This window comes from Pelophylax lessonae, assembly GCF_965119305.1.
Source record: "Pelophylax lessonae genome assembly, chromosome: 9".
NCBI lineage: Eukaryota > Metazoa > Chordata > Amphibia > Anura > Ranidae > Pelophylax > Pelophylax lessonae.
In genome coordinates, this window is record NC_138776.1 from 137,038,437 (window position 1) to 137,058,697 (window position 20,261).

The following is a 20,261-nucleotide window of genomic DNA, read 5'->3' on the forward strand; positions in this document are numbered from 1 at the left end:
CCTCACATTTTTGTAAATATTTATTAAATCTTTTCATGAGAAAACACTGAAGAAATGACACTTTGCTACAATGTATAGTAGTGAGTGTACAGCTTATATACTGTAACAGTGTGAATTTGCTGTCCCCTCAAAATAACTCAACACACAGCCACTAATGTATAAACCGCTAACAAAAGTGAAAATGTCCTAATTGGGCCCAATTAACCATTTTCCCTCCCCGGTGTCATGTGACTCGTTAGTGTTACAATGTCTCAGGTGTGAATGGGGAGCAGGTGTGTTAAATTTGGTGTTATCACTCTCACTCTCTCATACTGGTCACTGGAAGTTCAACATGGCACCTCATGGCAAAGAACTCTCTGAGGATCTGAAGAAAAGAACTGTTGCTATACATAAAGATGGTCTAGGCTATAAGAAGATTGCCAAAACCCTAAAACTGAGCTGCAGCACGGTGGCTAAGACCATACAGCAGTTTAACAAGACAGGTTCCACTCAAAACAGGCCTCGCCATGGTCAACGTGCTCAGCGTCATATCTAGTGGTTGTCTTTGGCAAATAGACGTATGAGTGCTACCAGCATTGCTGCAGAGGTTAAAGGGGTGGGGGGTCAGCCTATCAGTGCTCAGGCCGAACACTGCATCAAATTGGTCTGCATGGCTGTCATCCCAGAAGGAAGCTTCTTCTAAAGATGATGCACAGGAAAGCCCGCAAACAGTTTGCTGAGGACAAGCAGACTAAGGACATGGATAACTGGAACCAAGTCCTGTGGTCTGATGAGACCAAGATAAACTTATTTGGTTCAGATGGTGTCAAGCATGTGTGGTGGCAACCAGGTGAGGAGTACAAAGACAAGTGTGTCTTGCCTACAGTCAAGCATGGTGGTGGGAGTGTCATGGTCTGGGGCTGCATGAGTGCTGCCGACACTGGGGAGCTACAGTTCATTGAGGGAACCATAAATGCCAACATGTACTGGGACATACTGAAGCCGAGCATAATCCCCTCCCTTCGGAGACTGGGCTGCAGGACAGTATTCCAACATGATAACGACCCCAAACATACCTCCAAGACAACCACTGCCTTGCTAAAGAAGCTGAGGCTAAAGGTAATGGACTAGCCAAGCATGTCTCTAGACCTAAATCCTATTGAACATCTCTGGAGCATCCTCAAATGGAAGGTGGAGGAGCACAAGGTCTCTAACATCCACCAGCTCGGTAATGACGTCATGGAGGTGGAAGAGGACTCCAGTTGCAACCTGTTAAGCTCTGGTGAACTCCATGCCCAAGAGAGTTAAGGCAGTGCTGGAAAATAATTATGGCCACACAAAATATTGACACTTTGGGCCTAATTTGGACATTTTCCCTTAGAGGTTTAATCACTTTTGTTGCCAGCGGTTTAGACATTAATGTGTGTTGAGTTATTTTGAGGGGACAGCAAATTTACACTGTTATACAAGCTGTACACTCACTACTTTACATTGTAGCAAAGTGTCATTGCTTCAGTGTTGTCACATGAAAAGATATAAAATATTTGCAAACATGTGAGGGGTGTACTCACTTTTGTGAGATACTGTACACACTTATATATATACAGTATATATACAGTATATATATATATATATATATATATATATATATATATATATATATATATATATGTGTGAACACACCACACACAAACAGCTTGATACATTTTAAACCCATAATCTTCATCACATAACTGGCATATTCATACTTCTACAATGAATAAATTAACTCTTAAGACAAATTTAATTTCCAGGGTCCATTGCATTAGGTACTAATGGAAGCAAAGCACATGACAGGTGTGGATAGCATTGGTGCATTACCTGGCAAGCTACTAAGACGTTTTTGCTGCTCTGTGATAAAAAAAGCAGAGAATACGTGTAAGACAAGTGTGTATTAAAACCATGCATAGCAAATCTGAGCTCTATGAAACAATTAGCGATTACTGTGACATCGTAGAACAATACTGTCTGTGGAGAACACACCAAAAAAAGCGAGTGGCACAATCAAAAGGATAAAGAAGAAAAACATCCAAGGAAGCATTGGCAATAAAAGCAAGAGGTATCAAAGCTGAACTCCAGCCAAACAGCTAACAAAATAAAATAGTGGTGTAATCTTCCTCCCCAGTCTATTAGCTAAGTAATGAAGAATCAGAAGGCATCTGTGTGCTCTTCCATTCCAGTAAGCATGTTCCTTCTATAAGATTGACAGTGCTCTGCAACAAAATAGTAGCTAATTGGCTGACACAGCCATCTCATCCTCTCTCAGTCTAAGTGCTGCTGTGCAGGTATTACAGGAAGCTAATATAAAGACAGAGGCAGGTACTTATACCAACTGTAATAAAAATACATTAGTTATTTTTGATGAATACATATCTACATTTGATGGTATTTTTCAATATTTGCTTGGAGTTCAGCTTATCAGAGAACAGTGCACTAAGATACAGTAACAAGGTCCACAAATAAATTGTGTTAAAAAATAACTGTCAGCTATATTTCAAAGATAGTTTAAACAGTGAGAAAACTAATTATACAGTGAAAGTTCAGGGAATTTTACCCTATTTGACCATATGGTCTCATAATAACATTGGAAAATCTAGTGATGAATTAAATATATCCATGCAACAACTGAACTTTATGTTTTGACCAAGGGACCCTGACCTGCTTTTGTTTCACTGTTATGGTGAAGAAGAAGAATTTAAAAGAAGTCTGTCTAATGAAGAGGAAGGTGTGCTCATGACACATACTTGTGTGTAAAACAATCATGAGGCTGAACAGCACTCAAGGACAGACCTCACTCCATAAAACTATTATACCTGTATATATTTGTTTTTGAAAACTGTCAAAATCCAATTTATAACGTACTATATTATGAATTCCAATATTGATGCACCTTTTCAAGTGCTCCCTATGTGGACATTTCCATTGAATTGATGTCAAAACAGGAGGTGATGGGGAATCTTTTGAATGTGGACACACACACTGTGTCTGTCTATCTAAAGATTGTTATGGTTCTCTGTCCCTTCAACTCCCCAAAATGTTTGTATGAGCCACACAGGGACATCTCCCCAATAGCTCACAACTAAAGTGGACCAAAAATTTACAGTTTCCTCGCTTTATGCAAAACTAATCAAAATAGACTTGAGTTAGGATTGACCACATTAAACATGTTTAACCCTTATAGCTATAGTCTACAGATATCACCTAGAACACTCTTCCAATGTTCCACCTCTGGCCAGCTCCAGACGGTCTGCACCAGAACCAAACTTGAAGAGCATTGTGGGAACAATGCAAGAGAATGTCCATGCATCATGCATACATGGCACAATGTGTTGGCAAAAATAATAAAAATATATGTACAGATTTGGGTGGCCAGGTGAACTGTCTCTTCTTCTACTCTCAGATCACTTGGTACCTGTACATTATGTTAACTCTGGTTTCCTAGACAGTAAACGCACATTGATTAAAAACCATCTTACTGGATGGTGGTACATATAAGATCAAAGATGGAAAAATGAAGAGCTCCAGACTAGTCCAGCTCAGGCAATCCATCTGCTTTTGAGTTCATTGAGTGTGCAATTTAATACACACATTGGGCACTATACAGTTTTTGCTTGGAACCAGCAGGATACAGCGCTCTGATTATTCTATTGCTGAGGTCAGCATAATCTGAAATCAAGAGCTGTGACATTCCATGGGTTCTTGTGTAGTAAGTGGGCAGAGCGAGGTCAACTAACAATTACATGTTGTATGGAAAAGTAATTATAGCCTGTGTTATATCTATTCCACTAGAATTGTGAATGCAAGTATTTAGCTGGAAGCGTTATCCTGCAGGCAGAAAAATTTAACGTATATTTGATATTCATATTTCACACCTTTCAGAAGCCAAATAAGTTATTTATTCAAAAGACACTATTAATGCTGACCAAATGCTTCACAGACGTTTCTGATATGAGCACAAGTTTACAGTGAACCTGTGCCCAGTCTATGCATACTAAATAGTTACATATTCCGAACAAGTAGCAAAAGCACTTTAAAATAAGTTCTTATTCATCTCTGTACCTATAGGCATTGTGGAAAATGTATTCTTCAAAATGTTCTATTACTTTTTATTGCTGCAGAATCTTGGCAATCTGCAAGCCCCTCGAATGCAAACACATAGAATGTAGTTGCCAAAACCAGATTTTACAGTCTTTGTTTTATGTTTATGGATCGTTGAGATCAAAATACTTCACAGTACAGGCAGTTAGAGGTCAGGAATGGTTTGTTTTAAAGCTTGTTTACTAATTGTTAAGGATATGTCCATACAATATCCATGAAACAAGGGTAGATCCTGTTTCAGGAACATCCATTAGCTGATAGATGAGGTTTTGCTACATGTGCAGTGCGGTCACATTGTAGTGAGACATCTTTCTATATTTTCTGTGAGATATGAAGGAAGGGAGTAGAGCTGTAGGAAAAAAGGCTTATGTGTCGCTATGGTCTCAAAATAATTCTAAAATGACACTTGCAGAACTTCATATACACTATATTATCAAAAGTATTGGGACACCTGCCTTTACACGCACATGAACTTTGATGGCATCCCAGTCTTAGTCTGTAGGGTTCAATATTGAGTTGGTCTACCTTTTGCAGCTATACCAGCTTCAACTCTTCTGGGAAGGCTGTCCACGAGGTTTAGGAGTGTCTCTATGGAAATGTTTGACCATTTTTCCAGAAGCGCATTTGTGAGGTCAGGCACTGATGTTGGCTTGTATATTAAAAAAGAATAGCGCGCAAATGCAAAAGAAATAACTACTGATAATGGGGTACTTTGACGCAGTAGTGGGCTTGAGCACGATATGGCCATATGGTGGGACCAAACCCCCATTTTTATTTATGGATTGTCTTCAGATTTGGTAGTTATTTCTTTTGCATTTGCGCGATATTCTTTTTTAATATACATGTCTTTTGGTTCATAGCTACAGCAGCTTTAGAAATACATGGGTATGCTCCCCCAAATTTTTTGCCTGTTTATTATGTATTCGGTCTGACCAGACTATCGGGGTTGAGCAACCCTCCCCCCCCCCCCCCACACACCTGTACTCAATCAGTGTCCACCATCAAGTGGATATAGGAGGAGTCCCCTGTAGTGCATTTGCACATCCTTCCCAGCAAGGAGTATTATCTCCAAGGGTTGGAAAGGCTGGATTCATCTCTTTTTCATGGATAGTGTAGGACCCACTGATAATGGGGTACTTTGATGCAGTAGTGGGCTTGAGCACGATATGGCCATATGGTGGGACCAAACCCCCATTTTTATTTATGGATTGTCTTCAGATTTGGTAGTTATTTCTTTTGCATTTGCGCGCTATTCATTTTTAATATACATGTCTTTTGGTTCATAGCTGCAGCAGCTTTAGAAATACATGGGTATGCTCCCCCAAATTTTTTGCCTGTTTACTGATGTTGGCTTGCAGTCTGCACTCTAATTCATCCCAAAGGTGTTTCTCCACTCCAAACTCGCTCATCCATGTCTTTATGAACCTTGCTTTGTGCACTGGTGCGCAGTCATGTTGGAACAGGAAGTGGTTATCCCAAAACTGTTCCCACAAAGTTTGGAGCATGAAATCGTGCATAATGTCTTGTTATACTGACCCCTTAAGAGTTCTCCTCATTGGAACTAAGGGGCTAGTCCCAACCCCTGATAAATAACCCCACACCATAATCCCTCCCTCCACCAAATGATTTGGGCCAGTGCACAAATCAAGGTCCATAAAGACATGGATGAGTGAGTTTGGGGTGGAGGAACTTGTCTGGCCTGCACAGAGTCCTGACCTCAACCCAATAGAACACCTTTGGGATGAATTTGAGTGGAGATTGTGAGACAGACATTCTCTCTAACATTAGTGCCTGACCTCATAAATGCGCCTCTGGAAGAATGGTCAAACATTCCCATAGAAACACTCCTAAACCTTTGTGGACAGCCATCCCGGAAGAGTTGAGTATGTTATAGCTGCAAACGGTGGGCCAACTCAATATTGAACCCTATGGACTAAAATTGGGATGCCATTTAAGTTGATGTGCGTGTAAAGGCAGTCATCCCAATACTTTTGGTAATTTAGTGTATATATGAGGTGCCACACAACACTCCCGGTGCACTTCTAAATGCACCGACATGAACCAAGTGGCAGTCCAGTCTGCAAGTATAGCACTTCCATAAATTAGGACCCTTGTTTGCTGGCCCATAGTCAGTAAACCAGTCTCTCTCTGGATTCAGGACGCAGCCAGCAGTAATTGTTGAAAGGGGCAATTTGAGACGTTTTAATGAAACCTCAATGATTTAGAATAATTCAATATATTGAAAACTTCATCACTGGAGTCTTTGAAAGAAAAAGTAAGAAGGAACTTATCTTTGCCTTACCTTGTCCCAAAACCAAGTATCAGTTTTAGGCCTCGTCCACACTTGCGCTCATGGGTTTAGCTTTTCTAAATGCAGGAGAAGTAATTTGGGAAGTATAAACAATTTATTTTTACTTCCCAGGTCACTTTTTCCTGCATGTAGATATTAGTGGGTCATTTATTAACTAGCTACAGCTGCTTGATTGGGTGTGCAATAGCACGGGTCTGCATGTAAATATTTAAAGCAGGTTTAGGGATGTTTAAACACAATTACATCCTTTTAGCCATATTTAGAGCTTCTAATCGGATCCTGAGCACACAGAATTGTATTTTCTTTAAACGTAGCTAAACTGGCCGCAGCAACATCCAATTAAATGCTCAGTGTGAATGGCACATTAAAAATCATTACCTGCATGTATAAGCATTTAGAAATATCCTCTAAATGTTTATAAAAGAAGGTTTGACACTCCCAGTGTGAATAAGACCTTACATAGATCAGGTGTTATGCAGACAAACTTGCAGTTTTACATGGAGCAGGGGTTATGGAGAGAATGTTTTATGGTATGTGGACCATGAAATTCTTAAAACATGATCTAGTAAGGTATAGTGCGAAAATCATCTCAGTAGCTGCAGCAGTTTGATTATTCCCATACTCTCCAAACTTACCTCGATTATGCTGCAAAAGTACTATGGTAGGATTTACTGTGGTAGTGGATGGGTACACAGAGGATTTGCTTGTTGGTACAAACGAGTAAGGTTTATCATTGCTTACAATGGGAGCTGGAACCTCATCGACCACAGGCTCCTGAAAACAAAGCACAATGGGTTTATTCACATCACATTTACAAAGAAAGAAAACAGTATCATTAAAAAGAATGACAAGAGGAGAACAATGCTTTTCTAACAGATCTACAGTTTGATAACACATTGTTACAGCTCATTTAGTGATATACTCCACTCAATTAGAGCCTCTACCTAACAAGTGGAAATAGTGACAGGATCTCTTTAACAGCAAGTAGTCAGACATGCAAACACATGCAGTATCAAATGAAACTAGATCACTTGGCTTGACTGGGATGAGCAGAAAAATAGGCTTTGCATCGTCACGCTGGACATAGACAACGAGACGCCTGCAGAGCCACTTCAACTATGAAAAACAGGTGTACTATCATCCAGAGAGGAAAACACTCAGAATGCCATTACACACATTGCTTAGTTTGTTTATTTACCATCCCATATAATGGTTAGATGTCACACACACCATTATATGATAGTCTAAATGATAACGACAAAACAATATCCAGGAATACCAAAACAGCAGTTACAATGAACATCCAAAAGACAAAACAACAGCTTAATTCACACAATACATGCATTAATATAAGAGTAAAAATGGTTAGTCATGCTTTGTTGCAGAAGGCAGGAATCGACCTGTTGGGGTTTAGTAAGCTAGAAAGAAGAAGTTTCACATTGTGAGTAAATAGTGAGGGTATTGGCAGCTTACTGTGGGTAAGATGGCGTCACTGCTATCAAGTTTCGAGACTCTGAGCGAGTCGTCCGATGGTACCAGGGAAGGTGGTGGAGAGCAAGGTGGTAGATTGTTTGGAAAATAAAAATTGGGAGAGTTGGGTCTATGGTGTGATCCCTTTTGCAGATGAGGGGGAATAAAATCATCAAGTGTCGGAAAAGCCAAGTTAGAGGTGACAAGTTCTGGGGAGGCTGAGAGTTTGCCAGCAGGTACAAGAGGTGGCGGTGGAGTGCTCGAAGTGCCTTCTTGCTCTCTTTCAACTTTAACCTGGATGAGTGGGACTACTATAACCTCAGGTTGAGTTGTGTCTGAAGTGGCATCCTGTGGGAAATAAGGTGATGTTACGCAGGACGAACATTTAAACACAAGTGTGCAGCTGAGCTATAACACGCAGTTGCATGTTGAGAAAAACATAACAAAGTGCTGCAGTTGCTTGGAAAGAGATGGCACAGTGATACATAAAGCACAGTATTAACAGATACATGAAGAAAACACCAATTTAAAAAAAAAAAAAAAACAGCTAAAACCAATACCACCTTTTCTAGCAAATTTGGCATTTTTCTACTGGATAGATAAAGAGTAAATCCACTTTTTTTTTTGAAAAAAAAAAAAAACATTTTGAGGAAAGTGGCAGGGTCTGACTCCCTTTAGACACTATTAGCCCTTTGAAAGTAAGCCCACAAATGAATTTGTATCTTCGCGCAGACTTCTGGGAAAATTAGTGAGCCAATCAAATAAGCAGAAAATTACATTTCTTGAGGGCATGCCATGCATCATCTGTGCACAGAACGCATCCATATTGCATTGCATTTTACAGAAAATTACAGCACTGCAGATTTAAAAGGAAAGATCATTTTTAATTACGTTACATTACAATATAGCTTGTGTTGCAACTGTAAATGCATTAATACCTTTTTTACTTGAAAAATTTTTTCCCATGAAAGTGGATTTACCCTTCAAGTCAACTAATTTTGATTAGTCCTCTGGTTCATTTAAACTTCTAAAAACTTTTGAATATTTCCTGTGTCCAATGGAATGTGCTAAAATGTTTACATGTTGACATAGGGAAACCAGCTTCAGACATAAAATGCTGTTTCAAGCATTGCTTTGAAAGTTTTTAATAACTGTATATGGCTCAGAGTACTTTCCCCAATATAAAAACAATTTGACTATTTCTCATTTGGTAAGTTGATACATCAAGAGCCCATTCTGCACAATACACAGACAGGTGGCAACTCATATTTGTGTCATTTCCCAGTCTAACCATATCAAGTTTGGCAAAAAGGTGACTTACACTAAAAACATGTTAAAAAAAAAAAAGTGCATAATAATGAACAGCAGCTATACCTGCACACATCTGCCAGAATGAATAAAGGTTCTTTATTTGGACATTGAACCCCGAAAGCTATAACTATACTGTTTAAATACAAAAAATAAATGTGCTACTTAATAAAGTGCTATAGAATAGAAAGGGTGTCAGATTATTTGGGAATGGAACAGACGGTATTTCAGCAACACATAAAAGGAACAAAAATACAAGGGTTAGTGATGAGCACAATGGAAAGTAAAATAAAGTATATGAAAACAAGTACCATGCCACGGAATCTCTGAGCCCTGGGGGCTTGTTTTTGCTTTGATGGAAAGTAGGGCTCCTTTGCAGTCATGTTGACTCGGCCAGCAGGATGCTGTGTATCTGGCTCTGTACGTCCCATATCTTGATGTAGAGGGCATTGACTCCAGAAAGTATCAATTTCACTGCAGCTAATAGAATCTCTACTTGGGACAGGGTCAAAGAATGGCCTTGGAGGGATGGGAGGTGGGGATTTTCCGGTGTCTATTATCGAAGAAACAATGTTTGTGGCTGGTGATTTAGTTACATCAGCTCCCAATTCAGCACCCTCAGTTTTATCATGTGCAGCGCCGGTGGGATTTTCAGATGCAGCTGAGCCAGTGTTGTTAGATAAACAAGCTACATATAGACTGCTGACCTTTTTATCGGCTTTGGGCTCATGACTCAAATTCATTCCAGCAACGCTTCTTTCAGCACTGCTAGACTCACTTGCCTGGTGTTTAGGTGATGTGCTGGATTGCAAACAACTATCAGCATGCTCAGTCTCAGAGTGAATGGGAGAGACCAGGATGGTTGTGTGATCTCCAGAGATGCCCTGGGTAACAGTGGGAGTACACATGGTAGAAAAGCGTGGGGTGCTAGCAGCATGCGGTGTGTAAGGCTTTGGAGCACTTAGGTAAAGCCCATCCAGGATGGGCACTGGTTTCAAGTAAGACAGTTTGGTGTTAGTATGTGGGCGCCATGCAAAGCTCTCCTCTTTAGGAGGAGGGGGGATTGGAGGAGGGACCACTTTCTATATGGTTCATGAACACAAAATGTAGGAAAAGGAGAAAGGAAAGAAATGGTCAAAAAGGTTAATGAGTAACACAGAAAAAACGGGTTTTTGAAAAGTTGCAACATAAATATGGAAATGGATGTCTTCATTCAATGAACTGGTGCTTCCTGATTGGAAAGGATTTTTTATAGGTTTGGGAGATATAATGTCATGAATTTCATATACAGAAATAGGTAACGAATGTGAGAAGATGAAAATGATGTTTACCACAGTTAATAAAAGATGTACAAACAAACATATTTAAAAAAGGTACCTAAATTCAAGATTCTTTTATTATTTATTTTTCACTTTTTAATGCATCAGTAGAAAGCAACAAGCCTACAAAAAAAAAAAGTTACACTTTAGGCAAATATACCCTTCCTGTACACCATCAATAGCAGTGATACCTAATGGGAGATGCGAGGGGAGAGCAAGGTTATTTTTGCCTTCTCCTAATGTTCAGGTCTAGTATGATATAGATAGAGTACAGACTTCTCCTGCCACCCTCTGCTCATTGAGGGCTTGGTTACACAGGCAGTATAACCAAAACAGCACTCCATAAATCCTGAAACACCTATAAAGATGAATCCTATCCTTATTGTAAAGAAGAGTACAGGAAGTAAAATGTGCCTCCATGAGAACCAGTCAGCTGTAACTCCTGAAGAAGTCCTCCTGGCTAACTTTTTTGAGTAGGGAAAGGTTAACCCCTTAATGCCACCTCCCAGTGGCCCTTTAAAAAGGCTTCAATGCCCAGGAGGTGGCACAGCTTTTATATCATGTGACTGCTGTAATCGGCTTTCACAACAGTCACGTGATTAGGACCATGTCTAGCTGGCTCCCGATCAGAAGCCACGATCGAGAGCTGTCGGTGACAGCTCGGTCAGTGTGCTGGAAGCACACAGTAAGAGATCTCTCAGCATACAACCTCACAACCTCGGGTCGCCATGGACATATAAAGTATATGTAGCAGCTGGGTATTAAAGCCCACTTTTCTTGCTCCTATATGTGTTACACAGTTGGCAAGAGGTTAAAACCCATTAAAAGCTTCCTTCTCAATCCATTTTTTTGTGACAACTGTAAAATTTTGTATTGCCCCTCACATTCTGTCCTGACAACAATGATCACCAGGACAAGTAGAGTGTGAGAATAACTCTTGTAGGTAAAACAGACAACAAAAACATGCCAGAAGCTCTAATCATTTCCCACAACAATGCAGTCTTTTATAACAACTAATAATAATATTAATCTCTTATAATATTATAATGAAGTTATTCTATATTAGTTATTATTATAGTATAATAATATATAATAATCTCTTTAAACTAGTCTTCTTGGACTTAACTAGGCCATGATAGCTAGAAGTTCAAAGAGCTTGAAGAGGTCCATATTGCACATATTAAAAGAAATGTGACTGTATGGTGCTTGTTCCCTTATATATGACAAGCATTTCATCCATTTCATGTGTTCAAAAAGTCTGCCAATGAGGGTAACCAGGTCTCTTATCACACATCATTCTTGATTAGAGGCCTGTTGGTGTATAGTTACCCTTAGACTGCCCATAGTATTCAAAGCAATAAAATATATTACCCAGAAACCCGAAGCTACACCAACTCATAGCAGTGCACCAGGATTTAAGGTCCACAAGCTCAGGATGTTACATATATCTTTTTTTCTGAATGTTCTTACAGTTTGATTTTTGTTTTATTTACAGCTGGAAATAAAAAGACATATACCAAAAGGGGGGTTTATGCAGCTTCTTGTCAAAGGACTAGGGATGATCGAACGGTTCGGGTCGACCATCGGTTCGACCCGAACATTGGATGTTCGAGGTTCGGCCGAATTTAGAACTTTTTGCTGAAAAAGTTCGGAATTCGGCAACCAGAACCGACCAAAATGCAATGGGACAGGAAATGGGCTTTAAAAGCCTGTGATTGGACCAGAACCATCAGTAAAAGCCAATTGAGGGGGCAGGAGAATGCTAGGAATGTGATTGGAGTGACTAGGGGGTCCATAGTCCAATCATTAGTGAATACGCCCCCCAGTATATAAGATAGCCCCCGCCAAATTCCTAGCATTGTTATACAGGGACATGGAAGAGAGTGGAAGCAGTTCTGTTACTTCTGCTTCAAAGTGTCATTTAGCAATTTTCAGTGTGAGGAAAGGGATATCTAGTGTAGTTAGGGTGCTATTTTCCACTATAGTTAGCTTTAATTATTCAGTTTCTGTAGGGAAAGTGTTAAGTGTAAGGGGACCGTAGTGTAGTGTAGGGTTAACTGACTCTGACTGCTATGGCAGGGTGACAAAACCCTTCCATATCAGGGTGACCGCTATAGAGAAAAGATCGTTTCTCTTATGTCACTTTCGGAGCACTAATATGGCTTCTCACCGGTCAGCCTGCTTTTTGGCTGTAGGTGTTTATAGGGATTTTTTGAGGACATGTTTGGAGTCAGGCATGACATCTGAACATGTGTATAGGGGGTATATATACACACACATGTCTGTATATATACACCTGCACATATATAGGTGTGAAAGGAGCAGAACACTATACTTGCTATACTATACTATACTATACTATGCTAATTAAATAATTAACACCAATATGGCTTTGCTCCTATCACACCTATATGTGTGTAAGTGTAAAATACATATAAGTGTGTGTGTATATATATACCCCTATACAGAAGTTCAGATGTTTTGCCTGCCTCCAAAGAACCCAAAAAAATGCCTGCGCCAAAAAAAACCCTCCCAGGTGTGTTTTTGCAGCAGGCGTTTTTTTGGGCATTTTTTTGGGGTCTTTGGAGGCTGGCAAAACATCTGAACTTCTGTATAGGGGTATATATATACAAGGGGTATATATATACACACACACACACACTTATATGTATTTTACACTTACACATATATAGGTGTGATAGGAGCGGAGCCATATTGGTATTAATTATTTCATTAGCGCAAGTATAGTGTTCTGCTACGTTCACACCTATATATGTGTATGGGTATATATACATATAAGTGTGTGTGCATATATACCCCTATACAGAAGTTCAGATGTTTTGCCTGCCTCCAAAAAAATGCCCAAAAAAACGCCTGCGCCAAAAAAAACCGCCCATGTGTGTTATTGCAGGGTTTTTTTGGGCATTTTTTTGGGTTCTTTGGAGGCAGGCATGACATCTGAACTTCTGTATAGGGGTATATATACACACACACTTATATGTATATATACCCATACACATATATAGGTGTGAAAGTAACAGAACACTATACTTGCGCTAATTAAATAATTAACACCAATATGGCTCCGCTCCTATCACACCTATATGTGTGTAAGTGTAAAATACATATAAGTGTGTGTGTATATATATATACCCCTATACAGAAGTTCAGATGTTTTGCCTGCCTCCAAAGACCCCAAAAAAATGCCCAAAAAAACGCCTGCTGCGAAAACAAACCTGGGCGTTTTTTTTGGCGTAGGCATTTTTTTGGGTTCTTTAGAGGCAGGCAAAACATTTGAACTTCTGTATAGGGGTATATATACACACACACACTTATAAGTATTTTACACTTACACATATATAGGTGTGATAGGAGCGGAACCATATTGGTGTTAATAATTTCATTAGCGCAAGTATAGTGTTCTGCTACTTTCACACCTATATATGTGTATGGGTATATATACATATAAGTATGTGTGTATGTATACCCCTACACAGAAGTTCTGATGTTATGCCTGCCTCCAATAACCCCCAAAAAATGCCCAAAAAAACGCTTGATACTAAACCGGCAAGGTGTGAAAATAGCGGAGCCATATCCCTGTTCTATAAGTGACATAATACAAACAATCTTTTTTTTTTATGGTTCTGGACATGCTACAGAGCTGAAACTTCACAGGTACACTTTTTAGACCCCCCAGACACTAAATCCAAAAATATCTTATTTATTTTTTTTAATTTTTTCAATAATTGGCTCTCTATCAAAAATAACAAATTTTAAGAACTTTTTTTTGTGTGATTAATAGTCCCTGGGGCATGACCCAGAATCCTAGGCACTTTTTAGGGGCATTTATTGGGTTTTAGGGCTTCAAAATTGTGTTTTTTGATTACCGAAGTTCTGGTCCCATTGATTTCAATGGGGTTCTGAAATCCGGGCCGAACTTTCGGGAAGTTCGGATGTTCTGGCCGAACCAAACTTTTGAAAAGTTCGATCATCCCTACAAAGGACTACAAAAAGGGTGCTAAAAAGAGATGTGGCAGCATTTTTACTGTAATATAGCATAGACCCATCTGCAAGTCTCTAACACCCATCTCTTAAATCATCTAAGAAATAAGTGAACATTTAAAATGCGTTTAAACTCCTTTTTTGTTATTACATATTATAAGGTGACAATGCAGTAGAAAAAACATGATCTTGCACGATATACAATCTGAAATATTAGTGTGTTTGGCACACAGGATCTCCATCTATAGTAGCTAGTGCTAAAAAGTTAACTGCAGAAAAACAAAGAATCCTGAATATCAAAGCAAAAGCATGCTTGGTCATTATAGAAACAAACTCATTTTTCAATAGCTGCAGGAAAAAAAAATTGCACTGAATACAAGACTTCCCTTGACCTGCAAGAAACAATACTGCAAAAAATAATGACGTGAATAAATGTATCTAAAAGCACTTAAGTAATGCAGAATGCATCAGCATCTAACTTCAGAGTAATCTAGTTTTACCATGAGTCTGCACATTGCTGTGAAAATGCAACTGAAAAGATGGCTGATCCCATTCAGTAAATCGCATGTAAGTATGGTTTCACCCTATGCTATCACAAGAGAGTCAGTTGGCAGATCTGCTTCAGACAGATTTACTATTCCTTTTCTCAGTGGTCAGGGCCATGGAGAAGCAATTGTCAAAGTGTTTTTTGAAGTCTGAGGTGCAGCTTTATTACTGCACTGTGAGGAGGTAATAATGGCAATGCCAACTATTTAAAAACCTTCTTCAATACTATAATGGGAAGGTAAAACTCAGAGTTAGGAGAACATCAATAAATAGTAAAATAAAATAAAACAAGTCCAAGGACAGTAATACAGTACCTGAATTTTGCTTTCAGGAGGAAGATTAGGGCGGACACTCCGGAATCCTTTGGCAGCCAGAGAAGAATGATAAGAATCTCCATTAGATTCAGCTACTGAAGGAGGTCTGTCATCTAAACAGATGGAGAATAGTTTTCAAATGTGATAGTCTGTTTTAGAGATCGCTCTTCCACAACAAGGATTTGTTCAACGTCTTCTTACCTGCCTCTCCTTCAGCTGACAAGTCGCCTTTTATTTATGCAAATGAAAAGAATAAGGAAAAGAAATCTGTTAGGCATGAAATACATCCAAAGACAAATATCACTCTATTGGGAGCTACAAGCTTTTTGCAGCCAACAGCCCCAAATGGGATTGCTAATGCGGAGTTCCATAGTAACTGGCATTACATATCATGTCCTCACTCCTTCTGACCTTTGTGGACACAAAGAAATCTTTCAGAGTAATAAAGAAAGAATTGTCCACAGAGTCTGTCAGCTTGAATGGGAAAAACACAATCAAGTGGTTGAAAGCTGTGAACATGATGTGAATTGGGCTCTGTGAACTTAAGACGTATGGAACTGCACACTACAGTTTTTCAAACCTATAATAAGCATAGAATTCAAGTGCATGACATGACACTAATTGCAGTTTGTGATTTGCATTCACATGTACGTAGCTCTAGGAGAGATGTTCTGACAAGCTGATTGAGACATGACAGCACTAGCTGTGACACAAAGAACAGCAGTTTTTTTGCCAGTTTTTGTAAAACTAATTCATTCTCATAAAGCATGCTTAAAGGAGCCTGAGGAGTGCTAATTTGTGTATTATATGTATTGGTATAACCTTCCTTCACATGTTTGACCTCCCTTTACTTGGTGTGAACTGTGTCCATATACAGTAGAACAACTAAGACCTAGCTCAGTCAGCATAGATACAGTAAAGGGCCAATAAACATTTATATATATATATATATATACACACACACAGTGTCTCACAAAAGTGAGTACAACCCTCACATGTTTGTAAATATTTTATTATATCTTTTCATGTGACAACACTGAAGAAATTACACTTTGCTACAATGTAAAGTAGTGAGTGTACAGCTTGTATAACAGTGTAAATTTGCTGTCCCCTCAAAATAACTCAACACACAGTCACTAATGTCTAAACTGCTGGCAACAAAAGTGAGTACACCCCTAAGTACAAATGTCCAAATTGGACCCAATTAGCCATTTTCCCTCCCCAGTGACATGTGACTCGTTAGTGTTACAAGGTCTCAGGTGAGAATGGGGAGCAGGTATGTTAAATTTAGTGTTATTGCTCTCACTCTCTCATACTGGTCATTGGAAGTTCAACATGGCACCTCATGGCAGAGAACTCTCTGAGGATCTAAAAAAATAATTGTTGCTCTACATAAAGATGGCCTAGGCTATAGGAAGATTGCCAAGACCCTGAAACTGAGCTGCAGCACGGTGGCCAAAACCATACAGCGGTTTTAACAGGACAGGTTCCACTCAGAACAGGCCTCGCCATGGTCGACCAAAGAAGTTGAGTGCACATGCTCTGCGTCATATCCAGAGGTTGTCTTTGGGAAAAAGAGGTATGAGTGCTGCCAGCATTGCTGCAGAGGTTGAAGGAGTGGGGGGGTCAGCCTGTCAGTGCTCAGACTATGTACCACGCACTGCATCAAATTGGTCTGCATGGCTGTCGTTCCAGAAGAAAGCCTCTTCTAAAGATGATGCACAAGAAAGGCTGCAAACAGTTTGCTGAAGACAAACAGACATGGATTACTGGAACCATGTTCTGTGGTCTGATGAGACCAAGATAAACGTATTTGGTTCAGATGGTGTCAAGCGTTTGTGGCGGCAACCAGGTAAGGAGTACAAAGAAAAGTGTGTCTTGCCTACAACCAAGCATGGTGGTGGGAGTGTCATGGTCTGGGGCTGCATGAGTGCTGCCGGCACTGGGGAGCTACAGTTCATAGAGGGAACCATGAATGTCAACATGTATTGTGACATACTGAAGCAGAGCATGATCTCCTCTCTTTGGAGAATGGGCCAATGGGCAATATTCCAACATGATAATGACCCCAAACACACCTCCAAGATGACCACTGCCTTGCTAAAGATGCTGAGGGTAAAGGTGATGGACTGGCCAAGCATGTCTCTAGACCTAAACCCTATTAAGCATCTGTGGGGCATCCTCAAACGGAAAGTGGAGGAGCGCAGGGTCTCTAACATCCACCAGCTCCATGATGTTGTCATGAAGGAGTGGAAGAGGACTCCAGTGGCAACCTGCGAAGCTCTGGTGAACTCCATGCCCAAGAGGGTTAAGGTAGTGCTGGAAAATAATGGTGGCCACACAAAATATTGACACTTTGTGCCCAATTTGGACATTTTTACTTAGGGGTGTACTCACTTTTGTTGCCAGCGGTTTAGACATTAATAGCTGTGTGTTGAGTTATTTTGAGGGGACAGAAAATTTACACCACTGTTATACAAGCTGTTCACTCACTATTTTACATTGTAGCAAAGTGTAATTTCTTCAGTGTTGTCACATGAAAAGATATGTATATATATATATATATATACATATACACAAACACACACACACATACATACACACACACACAACGTACATATATAAAAGTTTAAAATCATTCTCAGAATCTTTTGCAAACATTTCAGGACCAAAACCATGTGTGATAAATATGACATTTAAGGGGAACATAATTTTACATATTTCTCTGAGAAATACGAGGGGAGGCCAATAAGTTCTTGATCTACACCATGATCTACATGTGCTAGGGTTTATAGGTGGATATCTTAGTAATATGCATGCCAATTTTTTGTTTTTGTAGGTGGTGGTGAATTATAGTTAGAGCCAATAGAAATGGGTTCCCAGGTTACTGACACCTTTCCAAAAACAGCAAAGAGTAGAATGTGCACAAAGCATTTTTGGACCTGTACCACAAAGATCAGGAGGACTTTTTAAACAGATTGGTGACCATGGATGAAAGCTGGGTAAATGTATATGATCCTGAGATTAAAGAAATTAGTAAAACATAAAAACATGCTTCATCACCCACCCCCAAAAAGGCTAAGGTGCAACATTCATCTAGCAAGTTCAACTGGTTTTCCTCCAAATCTGCATACTTCTACGCAGATGGTATTAACGGTCTGTTTGACAGATGTGAGACGTGTGTAACCATAGGAGGTGGATAAGTAGAAAAGGAAGAGTCAGTAGACTAAATTTCAGATCCCTAGCACATCTGGATCTTGGTAAGGGTAAAAACTTTTTGGCCTCCCCTCGTAATATGGAAGAATTTCGACAACTGCCAAAGACACGGATGGCCATATACAACCCAAAAGCAAACAGAATTAAGTATTGCTTCTGACAAAAATCTGGTAAGAGTTAGCAATAGGATGATAATAAACACTCCCAAGCACTGAATTCACTCCATATCAAGCAGAGATTTTGGAAAATGCTGACTTCCAATCTCTGACTTCAATTTTCTTTACAGAAAAGAGATCAAGCCTTCCATTGCATAGGCTTTGCATCTATATGTTAATCCAGCCAGGTCTTGATGGTGCCCCAGTGTGAGCAAAGACAGGCCTATTCTGGTAAAAGATCTGCTCATTCATGGTTGGTCTACATCAGCCGTGATTATACCAATTTACACCTACTCTAATGGTAATGATTGATCCCCTAGTTTGGCAGCTGAACACCTCAAAATATCCACCTAGATAATATATTCACAGTATTGTGCAAAAGTTTTAGGCAGGTGTGAAAATATGCTGTAAATTAAAAATGCATTCAGAAAAAGAAATATTAATAGTTTATTATTAATTAACACAATGGAAATACATGAACAGAAGAAAAATATAATTCAAATCAATATTTGGTGTTACTACCCTTTGCCTTCAAAAAAGGATTAATTCAATTCTTCTAGGTACACTTGCACACAGTTTTTGAGGGAACTCAGTAGGTAGGTTGTTCCAAACATTTTGGAGAACTGACCACAGATCTTCTGTAGATGTAGGCTGCCTCAAATCCTTCTGTCTCTTCTTGTAATCCCAGTCAGACTTGATGATCAGGGCTCTGGAGGGCCAAACCGTTTATGCAGGACACCTTGTTCTTCCTTACACTGAAGATAGTTCTTAATTACATTGGCTGCATGTTTGGGGTTGTTTTCCTGCTGCAGAATACATTTTGGTCCAATCACATGCCCCCTGACGGTATGGCATGATGGATAAGTATTTGCCTGTATTTTTCAGAATTGAGGACACCATTGATCCTGAACAAATCTCCAACTCAATTTGCAGAAATAAAGTCCCAAGGAACCCCCACCATGCTTCATTGTTGCCTGCAAGCACTCATTATTGTACCGCTCTCCAACCCTTCGCGGACAAACTTCCTCCTGCTACGGCCAAATATTTAAAATTATGACTACTTATCAGTCTAGTGCATATTTCTGCACCCTCAGTTCCTATGTTTTAATGCATAGGACATGTAAATAAGGCAAAGCGACCCAACTATGCACAAAAACATAAGCACCCGGGTGCAGAAAAATGCCTACCTACCTACCTGCCAAGTTCCTTCAAAAACGGTTTACATGTGTACCTAGAAGAATTGAAGAATTAATGCTGTTTTGAAAGCAAAGGGTGGTCACACCAAATATTGATCCGATTAGGATTTCTCGTCTGTTCATTTTTTTTAAATCAGAAAGGTTTTATTGAAAATATAAAACAAGCCAGTGAACTGACAATGAAAGAAAAGTATACATTCAGTTGTACCACATTGAGATTTTTTTTGTTGCACCATAACATAGCAATACCATGGCAAGCCAATTATACAGTACACCATCCAAAATATTGAGGATAAATATAAACTAAA

The 20,261-nt window shown here is 39.5% G+C and overlaps 1 protein-coding gene across 1 annotated transcript in view; it reads right to left on the reverse strand.

The window, feature by feature from the left end:
- The window catches only part of LOC309563594 (sorbin and SH3 domain-containing protein 1-like), a 244,310-nt gene that overhangs the window by 157,945 nt on the left and 66,104 nt on the right, over positions 1–20,261 (reverse strand). Inside the window, exons 4-9 of the mRNA XM_082268071.1 lie at positions 15,588–15,614; positions 15,387–15,499; positions 9,517–10,287; positions 7,901–8,245; positions 7,063–7,201; positions 1,840–1,869 (exon numbers count right to left, since the gene is read on the reverse strand). Of these exons, the coding sequence (XP_082124197.1) occupies positions 1,840–1,869; positions 7,063–7,201; positions 7,901–8,245; positions 9,517–10,287; positions 15,387–15,499; positions 15,588–15,614 (1,425 nt within the window). The remainder of the gene's footprint in view (positions 1–1,839; positions 1,870–7,062; positions 7,202–7,900; positions 8,246–9,516; positions 10,288–15,386; positions 15,500–15,587; positions 15,615–20,261) is intronic.